The sequence below is a fragment of the Leptodactylus fuscus genome, chromosome 1 (genome assembly GCF_031893055.1).
Source record: "Leptodactylus fuscus isolate aLepFus1 chromosome 1, aLepFus1.hap2, whole genome shotgun sequence".
NCBI lineage: Eukaryota > Metazoa > Chordata > Amphibia > Anura > Leptodactylidae > Leptodactylus > Leptodactylus fuscus.
Window position 1 is genome coordinate 342,604,336 of NC_134265.1, and position 19,798 is coordinate 342,624,133.

Consider the following 19,798-nt stretch of genomic DNA (forward strand, 5'->3'; position numbering starts at 1 on the left):
ATCTAATAGGTGGCTTATTCCCCTATGTACAGCAGAAAAATTTCAGTTGTGTCCAGGACCTTTCTCAAGTATTTGAAGATACGGATTACAGCAGCCAGTGCACCATAGGAAGCAATAGTCATGGCTCATTGACTTCTAACATGTGCACAGGCCATTATAGACATCTCCAAATGTAAATGGTGGACATGGCGAATGGACTTATTATCTTTCATTGTAATCCTACCTGTGATGATAATGAAGGACTGATGATAAGTGAGCAGAATATTGTACAGTGTACAGAGCAGGAAGTATCAGAGTATTAATAGACTTAGTGGCCAGTGTGAAAATTGCAGAATTTTTTTTTTTTTTTTTTTAATATTGATAATGCACAGAAAATTTAATTTTTTTAAATGTAGAATGTGAGCCCCACATAGAGCTCACAATGTACATTTTTTTCCCTATCAGTATGTATTTTATGGAGAGTATGGGATGGAACTCCACGCAAACATGGGGAGAACATACAAACTCCTTGCAGATATTTTTTTGCCCTTGGCAGGAATCGAACCAAGGACTCCAGAACTGCAAGGCTGCAGTGCTAACCACTGAGCCACCGTGTGGCCCCTACACAAAAACAATTTTTAACATTTGTTTAATCAGTACTTGACTGAAGAGCTAGGCAACTTTATGATGATGCATTCCCTTACATTTCAATCTGCAGGCAGCATGTTATAGAAACTGGAGGAGCTAAGCACACGACACTATAGGTATATATATATCTAATAGGACGCCTGCAGATCGCATTGCAAGGAGCTCTCAGCCTGGGGACAAAGAATGTCTAATTTTTTGAGAAACAAGAGTTAGTAAAAATTTGGCAGAGGTGTAGTTTTGGTAAAGTAGCAAAGAGAAAAGTTCTCTAGCCGTCCTATATGGTTGTCTAACGTACTTAAGTATTGACGAGAATTTACTTTGTCATAACAGTTCGTGGTCTTGCTGGCCAGATTTGGATCTGGACACTAGATGTATACAGTACTGTGCAAAAGTTTTAGGCAAGAAAAATGCTCTAAAAAAATAGACGTGTTAACAGTGTGACACTTCCGTTGTCAGCTTTGCAGTGTAGAATTGAACAGAGCCTCAGAGAAGAGATGACTTAATGGTTAGAGATGAGCGAGTAGTATTCGATCAAGTAGGTATTTGATCGAATACTACGGTATTCGAAATACTCGTACTCGATCGAGTACCACTCGCTGTTTGAATGGAGAAGTTTGATGCAGAACCAGCATTGATTGGCCGAATGCTATACAGTCGGCCAATCAACCTTGGTTCTTCTCCTACCTTTAGAAGTCTTCTCCGTGCAGCTTCCCCGCGGCGTCTTCCAGTTCTGAATTCACTCTGCCAGGCATCGGGCCTGGGCAGAGCCGACTGTGCATGCCCGCTTGTAGTGTGGACATGCGCAGTCGGCTCTGCCCAGGCCCGATGCCTGGCAGAGTGAATTCAGAGCCGGAAGATGCCTCGGGGACGCTGCACGGAGAAGACTTCTCGGAGGATCCAGCCCAACCCTCACTCGTGGACTTGGTAAGTATAATTTGATCGAATGTTGCCTACCCCTGAAATGAGCATTTTCCCCCCCATAGACTATAATAGGGTTTGATATTCGATTCGAGTAGTCGAATATTGAGGGGATACTAGAAACGAATATCGAACCTCGAACATTTTACAGTTCGCTCATCTCTATTAATGGTAGCTCTATTCTCCTACTCAAGGTTTACATAGGGTAAGATAGCAAAAGTATACAGACAGATAAGGCGGGCACATATTTTTTTCTACAAACGTGGACAGCGTACTGTAATTTGAAATTGTTAATATAATTCATAAATGACATCAATGTATTAGAAAGAATATCTGCTGCTGCTCTTACCTCATCTGGTGTAGGCGGTGGAGGTTTCCTTTTAACTAGATAAAGTAAAATAAATAGATGCAGTTATTGCAGACCTATAACATCATGTGTATAGCAACCAACACTGATATGGTCTAGGTTCCCGTCAATATCAGGACCAAAATAAGCTATTCCGTCCCCATGTGAATTAGGGCTCTAAGAGTCTTGTCTCTTCGGTGACTACAGACAGCTGCCCAATTCTTACCATTGCAAGACCATATTCAAGATATTGCAATACGCTTAAGAGTTTACCAATGATATAAGTGGTCACGACTTAAACCCTATAACGGAAACCACCAATATCTCCCCAAACGCTCTCTCCCCTGTCCAACGGATAGGTTTCACTTCAGCAGGAAATGATAAGAAAATAAGGGAATTTCTTTTCCACTTACAGTCATCGAAAAGATTATATTCTTCACATCCCGGAGCCAACTTTTCGGTTTGCCTGCAGCACTGATACACACCATCTGCCCAAAACTGAGGATGATACTTGGATACCGTTTGGTTATTATACTTGATTGCTAGACAGGAACAAAAGACAAATATTGTTACTGGATTGGTGAAAATATTAATGGTTATAATTAATAATAACTAACAATTAAGGCCGGGCGATTAATCGAAACTGAACATCAACCAGGATAACAGAAGTGATTTTGTTCATGTCGGTTATTTCGGTTCGGTTAATGTGTTCAGATTGATCTCTTCAAAACCAAAAACGACTATTATTATACTGTGGGATCTCTTCAGACCCCATGGGATAATAAGTGCAGGGCTAGGGGAGGGGAGGGAACATAAAAAACTGTGTTATCATCTCTTCTGGGATCCAACGTGGCTGCCTGCTGTCTTTGGTAGTAGTCAGGGACCACCACCCAATCACAGGGTCACGTGGCACGGCGCCGCTTGCGTCTAGGCGAAAACGTCGAGTGACGCTACGGCCTAATCACAGGCCTCAGCAGTACCTGACATCAGTCAGAAGTGCTGAGGACAACGGGGAGTCATGTTAGAGACTAGGAGAGTTGAATAACACCTCGCCTGGGCCTCTGCTTGTTACTCAGAGTAGAATAGCAGTTTCGGTCGGCGGTGTTCAGGCAAACCTCACAGAACGAATCTGAAAACTGTAAAAGCGACGTCACCTAAGTAGACGCCATTAACCGTTCCTGAGGTAAAAAGTTCCTAATCGCACAGCCATATAAAAAATTATTCATAATAAATAATGACTTGTATCTGAATGTAATATATACTAGTCACTAGAGTGTATAAGCCGCGAGATAGTGGACGTAAATTCAACAGTAGCTACACCGCTGATATGTATAGTAGTAGTATCATGGATGATATTTCTACAAATCTCATTCACATGCTTGCCCCAAAACATTAAAATCCATTATTCTACAAGACAAGAGTCCAACAATAATGAGAATACCGTAAAATTCACCTTTTTTTAGGCTCTTTACCCATTGGGAGCGGCTGAAAGCAGTAGGTGCGAAGATATATAAGGTATTAGTATCATAGACAACCTGTTAAATGGAGGGAAAGAAATATGATGAGAAAGATCAAATAGTCCCCTATCCTCAGTATGTATGGTCATATAGGCAAAATACTCAGTAGTATACTCGTTTTCTGCATCAGAATCAGTGGCAAAAAAAACAAATGTGAACATACTCTTGGGCTGTGGCCACACTAGGAAATGGCTGACTTGCACTGCAATGTATAAAACAGTATAGTGGATGAGATTTCCCCATACTTCGCAACGTATTGACCTTGACTCAAAGTAAAGAACTAACATTCAATGATTTATTTGTTCCAGGTCAGACAATGGGAGCATTATCCTTTTATCTTAGGGTGGTTTCACATACATTGGGGCAGATTTACCGTATATACTCGAGTATAAGCCGAATTTTTCAGCACAGCTTTTGTGCTGAAAAAGCCCCCCTCGGCTTATACTCGAGTTTTTTTTTAGGGGGGGGGGGAGGGAGTCTATGACCAGCCGCAGTATTAATGTATAGAATCTCCCATAAAATAGTGGAGAAAAAAAAAAGAAGAAGCTTTAAAAAAAACCTAAAGTTGTAAATCCCTCCTTTCCCTAGAATACATACAAAAGTAGAAAATTACTATGAAACACATACACATTAGGTATCCCTGTGTCTACTGAATATAGGGGATCTGCAGTGCTCCTGTTCCGTCAGGAAGGGGTTAATAGGAGCACTGCAGATCCCCTATATTCAGCCAGGCTGAATTCCAAGTGGGGGGAAAAAAAAACCCAGTCCTCAAGCTCAGGGAAGGGGCAGACAGACAACCAAAACACCCCCTCCCCTTCCCCAGCACCCAGAAACTACTGCACCCAAAAATTCCGACCATTTTCATTTTTGATATTTTCCAGTAGCTGCTGCATTTCCCCCCCTCGGCTTATACTCAAGTCAATAAGTTTTCCCAGTTTTTGTGGTAAAATTAGGGGCCTCGGCTTATATTCGGGTCGGCTTATACTCGAGTATATACGGTACTAATCCCGTGTGAACATGTACGTACATTTTTCACAGCTGTTTTACACTAAATGGTTGCCCGTTTTCACGGATCCCTCAAGCATTTCAGTGCATTGAGGGATCCGTGAAAATGGATAAAAATAGCCGTCTAAAAAAAAAAAAAAAAAAAAAAAAAATCAGCCCCCATTCACATACAGTGAATTGAATGGTCCTGTTGCATCTTGTCGAGCTAGTCAGAATAAGTGGTTTAGAACAGCAACAAAAGCGCAATACTTTTCACCAGAAATTTGCCAAAATGCACAAAAAAAAACTACCATAAAAAAACAGAAGTCAAAATCATGGCCAAATTCCTTTGTGTGACTGCAGCGGGGCATTCACACAGAGTAAAGTGGCGCTGGTTCTGGCACGATAACTTGCGGCAGAATCAGCGCTGATAAAAGGACTTCCATGGAGTTCAATGTGTTTCGTGTGGAAGACGGAACCCATTGAAGTCAATGGGAGTCTTTTTATCAGCGCTGATTCTGCCGCGAGTTATCGCGGCAGAACCAGCGCCACTTTACTCCCTTTGAGTGCAGCCTAACATAGAAACATCTGTACGTACGCAGGCCGACATTGAAACCGCCAACAATTTATTTTATACATATACATAAATATGGTGAAATTCATGGCAAATTTGCAAAGAATCGATGAGATCGTTGGGGTCTAACCGCTGGGACCCCTATCAATCAGGAAAACAAGGACTTGTATGTTCCTCTTAATGCTCTATGTGAATAGAGGACTATACATGCATTGTCAGGGCTCCGTTCATTTCTATGGGGTGCCAGAGATCACTGTCCTGGCAGCCCCATTAGGGGGAGTTCACACAGAGGAAAGTGGAGCGCAATCTGGCACGTATACACGTGCCGGCAGATGACGCGCTCAAAATGCTCCCATTCATTTCAATGGGAGTTAGGAGCGTATACGCGGTGTTATTTGGCGTCCGCAAAATCACGGCTGCAAAATAACGCGGCGTATACGCTCCTAACTCCCATTGAAATGAATGGGAGCATTTTGAGCGCGTCATCTGCCAGCACGTGTACACGTGCCAGATTGCGCTCCACTTTCCTCCGTGTGAACTACCCCTTAAAGCTAATAGAGTAGTGGCCATATATTTGGATCATTCAGGTAAATTTCAGGTCCCTGTTCTCAAGATCAAAGGGGATCCTAGTAGGATATAAGTGTCATTTGTCACCCAAGCGTGCACCAGTCATTGGGTGCAAGGGAAGATAGAGGTGACGGAAATGGTCACACACAGCACATGACTATCGGCTGCAACCACCTTCTACTTAGTAACACATTACGGCTGTCATACCTATACTGGGCTCAGGAAATAAGAGATCATCTTTCGGCTCGGACATGGGTCTCGAACAGTGGTGACTGTGTCTGCTTGCTTTAGTTTCCTTCCTTACAACAACATGTTCTTTGGTACTATGATGAAACCGACAGACGATAAATAAACACGTACCTGAAATGCATATTTATTTTGGCAGGGAGCTTGGTCGATTTCACTTTTTACAACTTCTACGCACTTTATTTTTGTAACGTCGACTGAACCTTTTTTGTTTCTCTTCTGCAAAAAAAAAAACAAAAACAAAGTAAAAACTAAACTTTTAATTCAATAATCAAACCAGACAACCTATTGGGTCAATGCTAGGCCAAAAATAACCAGAAGAGTTTGGAATTAGAGGACTACAATACATGGACTGGTCATTGGACAAAGGAAAGTATATTTCCCAGGTTCCCTTTAGAGGCTATGATCCAAAAATTCTATACAATACTATACAATGTCTACTCCTCAGCCTTCAGGTATTCATAGGATATTCTAGAAATGTTTGATAGATGTGGGTTCCACCTCTGGGACACATACCTATAACGCCCAGGCCTCTGTACCTTGACTCATATCTGACTGCCACCTCACTGATACTACAGTCCTTGATGGTCGGGCATTACGGAAACAGTATAGCTATGAGTTACGCTGTTTCTGTAACTCCCATAGAAGTGGATTGAAATTGCAAAAATAGTGCAGAACAGTGAGCTACGTAGTTTCTGTAACTTCTGTTCATCACTATGGAGTGAGACACTAGTAGAGCCAACTGCACATGCTGGCTGGCGGCCATTTTTGGGAGGTCACTCTGGCTCTTGTAGTTCAATGCAGGAGCGGCCTCCTAAAAATGGCCGCCGGCCGGCATGCGTACTCAGCTCTGCTGGTGTCTCACTGGCAGAGCCAACTGTGCAGGCGTCAGAGGTGACGCAGAAGGAAGATGACAGAGAAGGGGAGGATCCAGCCGAAGATAGAGGCGTCGCAGGATCGTGTTCTCGAGCTGCAGTGGGGACGCCCCCATCGCATTTTCAGCACTGGGGCCCGCCCCCATCGCTGTGAGACGTCCGACGTCTAATCCACAAAAAAAGAGGTTTTAATGGTAGAATCCCTTTAAAGGTATGGCCACAGCACCAGATGCACTTCTCTCACAATCCCATTATTACATTACAGTGTTCTACAGTGAATGGGCCTGTGAATGGGGCCTATACATTTGTCCGTTATTTTCATGGTCTGTTGTAATGGACTGTCAAAAGATAGATCATCTCCTATTTTTGTCCATTTTCACAGACCCCTCCATACACTCAAATGTATGAGGGATCCATGAAAACAGCCGCCCCTCGGGCACAAGACAGCCACTTCGTGCACCTTTGTTGTGTGAGCGTAGCCTAAAGTCTGAGGTTACTAAGAGTAGGATTTGATACATGGACACTTGGAATCCCTATTGAGTCTTCCTATCTGTTTATAAGTTTATATATAAGGTATGTCACTACAACAAAATCAAAAGGGAATTCTGTTTTAGTCCATACTTTTAGATACATAACACTTAGGCCAAGGCCCCACATAGCGAGCTGCGGCAAAAACCGCGGCGGAAACACATTGCGTTTTTTTTCCCGCTGCATTTTTCACAGAGATTCTGCTGAGTTTTCCTCCGCAGACTTTCTGGTTCACTTATACCTATAGGGTATTTATATTATATATGATATTTGCTTGCATCCTTTTTTGGACGTATATCCGTACCCAGCTGTATCCCCGGTTTGCTTTATGCACCTTGGTCTACCTGACTGGTAAGGTTCCTAGGAATGGAAGTCAACCACCTTACCAAGAGAAACTGTTCCACTGAGTTTAAGTTTATTACAGGCCATAGGCAGTCATGTAAAATATGTGCAATACCAATACATTATGATCAGCTCTGGAGAAGAAATTACATGGTGCATGGCCACAGCACTAACTTGTCAGTCACATAGAAGTATCAGCAAAGTACAAATATGTACTACAAAATGTTACATACATCTAGACCTCCGGCTCTCTAGTTGTTGGGAAACTAAACCTCCCAGCGTCCTTCATTCACGTCTATAGGAATTCCAAGAACAGTCCGGCGAGTGAGCATGGTGGTAGCTGTAGTTTTGCAACACTCGGAGTGCCAAAGGTTACTGATCCCTGATGTAGAGTCTTTAGCAAGGGTGTTCTTTTGAGCAGACAGAAGACACAGTCTACACTGAAGTTCCCTTTTACAAGGCATTTGTGCATGGCATCTGCTAGTCATTTTTGTGGTTAGTTTACACTTTTTGTACCCTTTCCTTATCTTGATGTCAGCATGTTACTGCATACTAGAGACTCACAATAAAAAGGAAATGGCAACAGTCCGTGATGAAATCAAGAGAAATTAAGAACTGGGCCTAATAGATGTTAGTACAGACGTAGCAGGATCTCGAGATCATGTAACGTTATGGCATCCCAACCCCTCCCAATCTACATTTATCACCTATCAGTCTGCACAGACTGATAAAATGTGCAGCTATATCTAATGAAATTTTTTTTTGAGAGAAGTCCTCAGTAGTTGATACCTTTTTTAAAGGCTAACTTAAAAAAAATTTTGATGACATATTTTGAGCTTTCGGGACTACTATACAGCTCCCTTCATCAGGTTGGTATAACACAATTTCTGAAGGCAGGCATATATATATATATATATATATATATATATATATATATATATATATATATATACAGGAATAGAGTGTTAGATGCAAAATAGATGGAAAACAGAACATGTAAATACACAGTTTAAAAAAAAACATATATATCAGTTCACAGGAAAGTTCTCTTGGTTTGTAGTTTCTTTGATCAGTGACGTGGTGTCTGGTTGTTGTAAAACGTCATTAAACCCTGGGCCTGATTTAACCCCCTATGGAGAGTGTTGAAGGTCATCATGAGTTTAATCTCCCATATGCAGCGATCCTTTCCATTTCTGAAATTCCCTCTTAGTATCAGGATCTTCATATCCTGGGTCATATTATGATTTTCATTGCAGAAGTGTTCATCCTCATCCTAAGTGACTGTCCTGTCTCCCCTACATACAGGCCCCCAGGACACTTAGTACACAATATTAAATACACCACATTAGGTGTGCTGCAGGTGAAGTTACCTGGGATCTTGTAGTGTTGATCAGAGGATGGGATCTTTATTTTATCCGTGGTCAGTATGTGAGGGCAGGTTTTGCACCTCTTCTATCCACATGGAAATGTTCTTTTATCATAATATCACCAAAGATATGAAGATCCTGATACTAAGAGGAAGTTTCAAAAACAGAAAGGATCGCCGCATATGGGAGACTAAACTCATGATGACCTTCAACACTTTCCAAAGGGGGTTAAATCAGGGCCAGGGTTTTATGACGTTTTACAACAACTAGATACCAGTCACTGATCAAAGGAGCCATAAACCCAGAGAACTTTCCTATGAACTGATATACATGTTTTTTTAAACTGTGTATTTACATGTTCTGTTTTCCATCTATTTTGCATCTGACACTCCATTCCTGTATATATATATATATATATATATATATATATATATATATATATATGCCTACCTTCAGACATTGTGTTATACCATCCTGATGAAGTAGTCCCGAAAGCTCGATATGTCATCAAAAATTTTTTAAGTTAGCCATTTAAAAAAAGGTATCAACTGAAGACTTCTCTCAAAAAAAAAATTTTCATTTCATATCCACTGGCTAACACGGTACAAGGATATTTTTTCTTATACGGCTATATCTATGCAAGGAATAGTAGATAAAACCATTTGCATTTACTGAGGGGCTAAGCTGGGTTCACATTAGCGTCAATGTCCGACAGCTAGTGTCTGATGCTAATGTCCGCGCAAGATTTTAGCATCGGACACTAGCTGCGTCCGTTACAATTTGCATTATCTTATGTAGTGTCCTTTACTGTCCGTGTCTGTCCATAAGTGTCCGTTCACAAAGATGTCCAATTTTTCAAGCGGACAGCTAAATCTTACATGTAGTATTTGGCTGTCCGCTTTAAAAATCGGACATCTTTGTAAACGGACACTGAAGGACACTTACATGATGTCCCATTTAAGATAATGCGAATTGTAACGGACGCAGCTAGTGTCAGATGCTAAAATCTTCCGCGGGCATTAGCATCGGACACCGATGCTAGCGTGAACGCCCCCTTACAGACCGCAATTCTTTGAAGGTCATAGCATAGTAAACCCTGAAGGCCTGATGGCCCACCTTCTAACATCACCTACTTTATATGTAGCCGATAAAACCAACAGCACGTCAGAACAATGTGACCTGCTACAACACATCAATAATACAGAACAATGGAAAGTTAACCAAGTATGCATATGGTATCTTATATACATTATTATTAGGTTTGCCCATGAGGTATACCTCATTACCTTATAATGTACACCTATAGGCTTTGAAGAGGACCTTTTACATCCTCCGCCAGTTCTTTTCATCTTGTAGCTGCCCCTCTTCTGATCCAAGAACAGCTGGAATTTTTTTCCTAACCACTACCATTCCTGAACAATCAGTGCAGGTTGTGTTGGATCTTGAAGTTGGGGTTTTCATTCTGCCTAATAACGCTGCTGTGACTCATTTCATAACTGTGATATTATGTGCTCATTATAACTGTATAGTGACATCATTGTATTATTTCTGTGCTGTGACATCACTGTGTGTATTATCTCTGTACTGTGACATCACTGTGTGTATTATCCTGTACTGTGACATCACTGTGTGTATTATCCCTGTACTGTGACATCACTGTCTGTATTATCCTGTACTGTGACATCACTGTGTGTATTATCCCTGCACTGTGACATCACTGTGTGTATTATCCCTGTACTGTGACATCACTGTGTGTATTATCCCTGTACTGTGACATCACTGTGTGTATTATCCCTGTTCTGTGACATCACTGTGTGTATTATCCTGTACTGTGACATCACTGTGTGTATTATCCCTGCACTGTGACATCACTGTGTCTATTCTCCCTGTACTGTGACATCACTGTGTGTATTATCCCTGTACTGTGACATCACTGTGTGTATTATCCCTGTACTGTGACATCACTGTGTGTATTATCCCTGTACTGTGACATCACTGTGTGTATTATCCCTGTACTGTGACATCACTGTGTGCATTATCCCTGTACTGTGACATCACTGTGTGCATTATCCCCGTACTGTGACATCACTGTGTGTATTATCCCCGTACTGTGACATCACTGTGTGCATTATCCCCGTACTGTGACATCACTGTGTGCATTATCCCCGTACTGTGACATCACTGTGTGTATTATCCTGTACTGTGACATCACTGTGTGCATTATCCCCGTACTGTGACATCACTGTGTGTATTATCCCTGTACTGTGACATCACTGTGTGCATTATCCCCGTACTGTGACATCACTGTGTGTATTATCCCTGTACTGTGACATCACTGTGTGTATTATCTCTGTACTGTGACATCACTGTGTGTATTATCCTGTACTGTGACATCACTGTGTGTATTATCCCTGTACTGTGACATCACTGTGTGTATTATCCCTGTACTGTGACATCACTGTGTGTATTATCCCTGTACTGTGACATCACTGTGTGTATTATCCCTGTACTGTGACATCACTGTGTGTATTATCCCTGTACTGTGACATCACTGTGTGTATTATCCCTGTACTGTGACATCACTGTGTGTATTATCCCTGTACTGTGACATCACTGTGTGTATTATCCCTGTACTGTGACATCACTTTCTGCATTATAACGTTACTGTGATATCACTGTGTAGTGTTATATTTGGTTTGTCCTTGCTCCCACTGTCTTTCCCACTTCTTTCAATATGGAGATTGGTCATGTGGTATAAAGAGAGTTACTTTACATAGCAGGGTGGAGACTATAAGAAGACACTACTGCTAAGCTGAGCAGCTTTTTGGATATCTGTCTTAGGTACTCAGCATTCAGCCAAGTTAAACCACAGGCAGCACTGCATTGACCAATATTGGTTTGTGGATAATTTCATATACTTTTCTGTTACGCAAGTTTTATATTGTATTTGTTTTGTATTATGGCATTGTTTTAAATAGTGATATATTGTATCATTTAGCTTTGTTCCGCCACTATATACTGTATGTGTCCTTACTTGCTTTCTCTCTTAGCTCATCATATCCTAACACTAGGTTCACACTAGAAATTTGGGCCTCTGTTATTCAGGTCTGCATGTCCGCTTAGAAAACGGTTATCTGAGGCCGGCCAGTTTTATACTGAAACCGCAGAGAGGAAGGTTCTATTTGCAGGAATTTTTCTGACGATTTTAGATGGAATCTGTGGCGGAGTCTCCAAAACCGATGTGAACCTAGCCTGAGATGTGTGGTGTGAGATGAGTGGCTTCAACAAAAACATGATTTTACTCTGTCCTAGTAAGTGCTATGTGTGTCTATCAAAACCTAAATTTGGATATGAAAGAAATGGGTGATGACACAAAGATACCTAAAGCAGTGAGTACGACAGAGTATTGCAAAATCATGTTTTTTCTTAAAGCTGCTCATCCTGCACCACACATCTCAGGATACATTTTTATTGGTCATATGTGAAGTGGGTGGCGAGATAAAATATGGACTTTCAGTTAGTATGCTTTTTGCACTTACCATAGAGTACATGATGGCTGAATACCACAACACCAACACCTATTTTGCACATTAGCCATTTCGGCCAAGCAACTATCCACCATAAACATGCACACTTGGCTTATCCAATCATGTATGTGTTTTTAATTGGGAGAGGGGAGTAAGAGACGACTGACAGCAGCAGTTTATAGCATTTCAACATGGCAGTGAATAGGCCATATTGGTGGCTCAGTGGTTAGCACTGCAGCCTTGCAGCGCTGGAGTCCTGGTGTTCAAATCCTGCCAAGGGCAAAAAAAAACAACAAAACCATGTGCAAGGAGTTTGTGTGTTCTTCCCATGTTTGCATGGATTTCCATCCCTTATTCCAAAAAGAGATACTGATAGGGAAAAAAATGTACATTGTGAGCTCTATGTGGGGCTCACAATCTACATTTAAAAAAAAAATAAACAAAAAACAAGGGGTCAACATAGGTGGTACATAAGGGGGGAACAAGTGGAGTGGAGGGTTGAGAAGAACAAGGAACATCAAGTGGGCAGCAGAGGGAGTCATGGGGAAGGACACAATAGCTCTGTCGTAGCAAAGTCAAATCCGAAAAACCAAGAGTAAAAATAAAGACAAATATAGATCATGTAAATAAGAAATTGAGAAGAAGAAGAGGGAAAATAAAGAGGAGAAGGCAGACTGGAACTCCGCAGAACAGTAAAAGTGGTTCCACAGGAGCCACATCTGTTGGTGGGCTCTATTGTCTTGTTTCAATTATGCAAGCAGATTCTCCATGCTACGTATACGTAAGTAGTCCTGAAGAAGGGGTTGTCGGGGAGTTACACATCTAGGGATAATGGATCTTGCAGCTACCAATAGGAAACCTAGTAGTTTCCGAGTTTGCTTCTTAAACGTACACGAGAAGATAGAGAGAAGAAGAGGAATGGTGTCATCATCTAGTGACCATCCTAGGAGTGTTTACCCACCAGACATGCGCCATCATACCCCAGTAAACGTTACATCTCCAGCATTGATCCGAGGTGGAGGAGTAGCTCTCATCAATGAAAGACGCGACTCTGTACTATTGTGAGAGGATCTTATAGTTTGTTTCCTGCACCATGCAATATATAGTGAACTTGTGGCAAGCCTGGAAAGCTGAAGATCACATGTCTAGCGAGCATGAGACTCCCAGTTCCCTCTCCCAACTCCCTGTGTACACTGGCAGACACTTGGCGGAGTCCTCCATTAGCACGCCATAAACAACAGGGACAGTATGAGCTGCAGCACTAAGTGAAAGACATAGGCATTCAATAGGCAACATTGAGATTATGCGATGTCTTGAGAATGGCATAAAAATGGGAGAGCTGGGCATATTGCCAGTGAGAGGCAATGGAGACGGGGTCAGGGCTTGTGGTGAGTAGGGAGGAGGCCGATAGAACCCCATGGAATCTGAGGGTAGGTTGGAATGGGAGAGAAAAGAAGAGCGGAGTGCGGCAGGAAAAGAGAAGGTTTTTAATGAAATCAATCATTTGTTTTTATCTAATTTGAATTGATCCTGATTGGAATGGTCTAGTATTGTGGATGTAAGGAAGTATCAGGTGCTTTCTTGGTGTCATTATCTTATTATATTAGGGATATATACTATATTATACCAGGCAACTGTAAGGGACAGCTGTGGACTGCCCTTGTCAGGGCGGGAGGTACGGGGAACTGAGGGTCATTGTGAGAATATGAATAGGGAGGATTCCTGAATTAACCCTTTGTCCACAGTACTCCTGCCGGCGACTAGACCTGGTAAGACAGTTTCTATTTATTACATCTGATAGACGGTTGGGCTTTGCTACATGGGTGAGGAAAGAATAATACTCATGTGCTGAGTCTGAAAGCTTGACTATCTGTTGTCCTTACACAAGGATATTTTATAAGGGATCAAGATATTTTATATAGGAATAAATAAATGTTATGTTTTAATATTGGGCATCAGTGCTTTTGCTTATGTAATAATATCTGGTGTAACTGTGTGTGTCCTTCAGACACTTGGATTGGCACACCATAGCTCCAATTGCTGTATGATTTGCATTTTCATAAAAATGGGAGAGCTGGGCATATTGCCAGTGAGAGGCAATGGAGACGGGGTCAGGGCTTGTGGTGAGTAGGGAGGAGGCCGATAGAACCCCATGGAATCTGAGAGTAGGTTGGAATGGGAGAGAAAAGAAGAGCGGAGTGCGGCAGGAAAAGAGAAGGTTTTTAATGAAATCAATAATTTGTTTTTATCTCATTTGAATTGATCCTGATTGGAACGGTCTAGTATTGTGGATGTAAGGAAGTATCAGGTGCTTTATTGGTGTCATTATCTTAATAAGAGGTCCTAATCGTTGCTGCAATTATGTTAATGAACATGGGGCTGGAAACTCTAATGATTGCTGGTTTGTGTATATAAGAAGCCATGGATCCAGTGGATGCTCATCTCCCGGGGCTCTTGAAACGCTAGGTGCTTTTGGTCCATATTGGCTATTGTACTTACAGCTTTTTTTTTTTACTAGCATGCACGTAGAGAACGGTACTGGACAAAGTACTGGACATTCCTCTATATATGTGAATTACAACTATTAAGTATTGTACTTTGTGTATAGAGTATTCTCCGGCATAGCTAGTACTGAGGGTGTTATAACTGATAAGCGTAAACTTCAAAGAGTGACAACCACAACTGTTAGGGAAAATCTGCAGCACACCCTTAAATAAGCAACACAACGCCACATGACGTCAATGTCTAAGATGAGACTATTCCTTTAAAGTGCACCTCCGCTTACAAACAAATTTTCATAAATGAATAGCACCGGTGAAAATAAGAAACTTTGTAATATATCTTATTAAGGAGATCTGTTTCCTTCAGTACTTATTAAGCTGTTCTCCTGCTCCTTATATTCAATCTCACTGCTGGTTTATATTACAATCTATCTCATATTCAGCCTCACACACAGAGCTCTATGGAGGAGGGAGGGGAGGAGTAGAGTTCCCCCCACCAGCTGATTAATTGATTTATTGCCTCATTATTTGCACTAGTAGCCTCTTATCTACAACCTAGCAGTGTTATAATAATTCAGAACAGCATAGTGTAAACAGCAGCAATTATTTGAGTGTCTTTTCTATCCCCCTCCCCTCTTTATAGACTAATATTGAAAATGTAACTGCTAAAAAAGTGGAGAAGAAAACATATTTCTTTAACCGCTTCCTGCCGATGGCATTTTTTGATTTTTGTTTTTCGTTTTTGACTCCCCTCCTTTTAAATCCCATAACTTTTTTATTTCTCCCAGAGCCACATGAGGTCTTAATCTTTGCGGGAAAATTTTTTCTTCATGATGCCACCATTAATTATTCTGTAGAATGTACTGGGGAGCTGAAAAATAATTCAGAATGGGGTGGATTTGAAGAAAAAATGCATTTCTGTGACTTCTTACGGGCTTTGGTTTTATGGCGTTCACTGTGCAGCCAAAATGACATGTCCCCTGTATTCTGTGTTTCGTAACGATTCCAAATTTATATGGTTTTATTTACATTTTAACCCCTTAAAAAAAATCCAAAACTGTCAAAAAAAAAAAAAAAAAATTTCTAGAAGTCGCCATATTCTGACAGCCGTAACTTTTTTTATACGTAAGTGTTCGGGGATGCATAGGGCGTCTTTTTTTGCAGGGCCGGGTGTACTTTTTAGTTCTACCATTTTCGGGAAATGTTATTGCTTTGATCACTTTTTATTCAAATTTTTATCAGAATCAAAACAGTGAAAAAACGGCGGTTTGGCACTTTTGACTATTTTTCCCGCTACGGCGTTTACCGTACAGGAAAAATATTTTTATAGATTTGTAGAGCGGGCGATTTCAGACATGGGGATACCTAACAAGTATGTGCTTCACAGTATTTATATGTAATTTTTTTTTTTTACTTTTTTTTAATTTTTTTTTGCATTTATTAGACCCCCTAGGGGTCTTGATCCCCAGGGGGTCTGATCACTATTGCAATGTATTACAATGCTAATGCATTGCAAAAAATCATTTCTTTTGCAGGCTGCATAGACCAGCCTGCAAAAGAAAGTGGATGCAGACCGGCTGGGAGCCTTTACAAGGCTCCCAGCTGTCATGGAAGCTTGCTCCAGGCGCCGGCGATCACCAGCAAAATGGTGGCACCAAAGGAGTTAATGCCTCCAATCGGTCCGGGGACCGATCAGAGACATTAGCGCTGGTTGTCTACTGCGTAAAGCAATAGACACCCGGTGGCTATGGTGGCCGCCCGGCGGTCGCTGTAGTTACACACCCAGCATGCGCCGTACTATTACGGCGGATGTCAGGAAAGGGTTAATAAGATATATTACAAAGTTTCATATATTATCTTGTACTATTCATTTCTGAAAATAAAGAGCTACATCAGAACCCTCTTACCTCAGAGCGTCCTTCATAATAGGTGAGTTTCGATTTCGTAAGTACAAATATTCTTTCCTTGTAGTTTAGTGGAGATGTCCTCTTCTTCTGTTGTGACCTTTTAATGAGAGTTTCTTCAAGTATAACGTCTGAATTCATTTCAGCTTCCTGTTCACTGGTTTCCCTGCCATTGAATATGAAGGACTGGAAACTGAAAATGGAGAAAAAGGATTGTTATTTTTTTGCAGATCACAGCACATTAAAGGATTGTCCTGCAATAGAAGAATACGTGTTATTGTTGTGAATCGCTTCATATTCCAGAACTACTCTCCTGGTCCTAGAAGCTCCACTTCTATGGGGGGGTTCACACCTGCCCCCATGTGTGCCTGCCAGGTCTCCGTCCTATTTCCCGGGGAAATTGGATAAGGGACGGCTTCTCGGCGGTCATTTTTAAAGGGATTCTACCATTAAAACTTTTTTTTTTTTGTGGATAAGACGTCGGAATAGCCTTTAGAAAGGCTATTCGTCTCTTACCTTTAGACATGGTCTCCGCCGCGCCGCTCCTCAGAAATACCGGTTTTTACTGGTATGCAAATTAGTTCTCTCGCAGCAATGGGGGCGGGCCCTAGCGTTCAAACAGCGATGAGCGTACCCCCACCGCTGCCAGAGAAGTGTCTCCAGCACCGCCTCCTTCTTCGTCCTCCATGTCATCTTCAATGTCTTCTTCCGCCGCAGGCTCGTAATCTAGCAGAGCAGAGCAGACTGTGCAGGCGCACAGGCCACGGGAAAATGGCCGCTAATACTGTGCAAGCGGCCATTTTTCCGTGACCTGTGCGCCTGCGGAGTCTCCTCTGCTCTGCTAGAAGTTACGAGCCTGCGCCGGAAGACATTGACGATGACGCGGCGGACGAAGAAGGAGGCAGCACTTGGAGACACTTCTCTGGCAGCGGTGGGGACGCCCTCATTGCTGTTTGAGCGCTGGGGCCCGCCCCCATCGCTGCGGGAGAACTCATTTGCATACCGGTAAAAAGCAATATTTCTAAGGAACGGCGACCACGTCTAAAGGTAAGAGACGAATAACCTTTCTAACACAGGTTGAATCATCAACTTGACGGGGCTAGGTGTCGGTCTCAGATCAATAGCTTACATGAGGTTCCCACTAGCTTTCTCCGCCATTCAAGTCAGCCAAGGGAACTGAATGACACAGAGCTGGACCGCTACAACAGTGGTTACACATGGTCACTGGAGGACTCCACTGACTATAATGGGCTCTGCCATCTTCAAACTGAAAGCAGTGGAGACAAATGTCTGTTCAGAAGCTTTTTCTCCCCTCACAATTTTCGGCATTGTCTCCAACACAGCCTAAGCTACTTCACTTCTCCATCATGGTTAATTCAGAGACAAGACAACAGTCCTGGATTAGCTACGGAACTGAGGCAGCCAGCCTCTTCGAAAAGAGAGCGAATGAGCAAATCTGACCAATAAAGTATAGTTTTAGAATATATATTTGATTGCGCAAAAGTTTTAGCCAGGTGAATAAAACGCTTAAAAATAAGAATCCCATCAATATCTGGTGTGACCCCTAATTTGCCTTCCTTCAGTTCTCCTAAATTGTGCAGATATTTTGTAAAGGAACTTGCCAGGGCGGTTGTTCCCGCCATCTTGGAGGACTAAGCACAGATCTTCTGTAGACGTAACCTTGCTCCAATCCTTCTGTCTTTTCATGTAATCCCAGACAGACTGGATGATGGTGAGACCAGGGCTATATCTGTGAGGGCCGGATTATCATTTTTAAAAGCATTCTTACTTTGCAGCATTTTCCCACACCTGCCTAAAACTTCTGCACCATATGGTATATTAGTACATTTAACTATTTTATATTTCATAAACAATAAAACATGTTTCACGTATAAAATAAATGTGTTGTGCTTAACTGAACAGGATGAGATTTGGTATTTACATGTTCTATTATGTTCTCCATCAACAGGAAGTTTGAGTAGCATTGAATATACCGTATAGTAGTAGCGCTTTCACACGTAAGATCTAATCTTTCTTTTCATATTCACTTTTGTTGTATACCGTATACCTACAGTAGCTGTTAGACCATGTGTCCTCTCTGCGTGTTACATGTAGAGTTTGTAGTTCTCTCTGTGCCAGTAGGTAAAGACTATCTGCCATATACTGCACACAGTAAGCAGAGGAGAATCTGCTCCAGAAGTGTCTATTTCTCACTCAGAAATAGCCCAACGATCATGATGGATAAATACAGTATAGAGAAGTACTAACCTGTACTGATGTGAATAAAGCTATTTGGTTGTGATAGAAAGCTTCTATTTAGCTCAAGCCTCTTCCTATTCTCTTATCTCTTGCACTTCCTGATCACTCCTCCTTCCTCCCCTCTCTGTAGACTTCTATAGACATATGTAATCTTAGTCAAGTAACCTGAAGTCGTTCTTGAGATGGATACAGCAGGGGTTTTAACAGTGAAAGTCATTTTAGGAGAAGGTGGAGCAGTATGGTGATAGCCTGATAAAAGCAGAAAAAAGAACTGAACTATTGTTAAGACCAATATCTGTTTGGTGGTGGTTCGCTTAGGTCTCTTCCCTGTGCATTCATCAGACACATGGTACACTTCCAGTCGGTCCCATTCACATAAATGGAACAAAGTTATGATACCATGCAGTGCCCCTACACAATATATGAAGGGTGCAGTCTCTTCAAATATATGATCTGTGAGGGTCCCATGGGTCAGATCCCCACCAATCAAATGCTGATGACCTTCCCTAAAGAGAGGGCATCAAAAGTTCATTCCTGAAAAAACATTTTAAAGGGTTATACCCATATTGGCAAATTTCTGCCAAAATTGGTATAATTGCTCTCCATCCCCAACCCCTAGGGTAGGACTTAGTGGAAAAACTCCCATAGAGCACTCCTTGGCTGTTTCTATAAGTCTCTAGGGGTCAGGAGTAGAGATAAGCGAGTAGTACTCGATC

At 41.8% G+C, this 19,798-nt stretch overlaps 1 protein-coding gene across 1 annotated transcript in view; it reads right to left on the minus strand.

The window, feature by feature from the left end:
• TEC (tec protein tyrosine kinase) overlaps nt 1-19,798 on the minus strand; it is a 77,665-nt gene that overhangs the window by 30,221 nt on the left and 27,646 nt on the right. The window contains exons 2-6 of the mRNA XM_075261605.1: nt 16,827-17,016; nt 5,894-5,998; nt 3,345-3,426; nt 2,305-2,433; nt 1,895-1,929 (exon numbers count right to left, since the gene is read on the minus strand). Of these exons, the coding sequence (XP_075117706.1) occupies nt 1,895-1,929; nt 2,305-2,433; nt 3,345-3,426; nt 5,894-5,998; nt 16,827-16,964 (489 nt within the window). The 5' untranslated portion in view covers nt 16,965-17,016. The remainder of the gene's footprint in view (nt 1-1,894; nt 1,930-2,304; nt 2,434-3,344; nt 3,427-5,893; nt 5,999-16,826; nt 17,017-19,798) is intronic.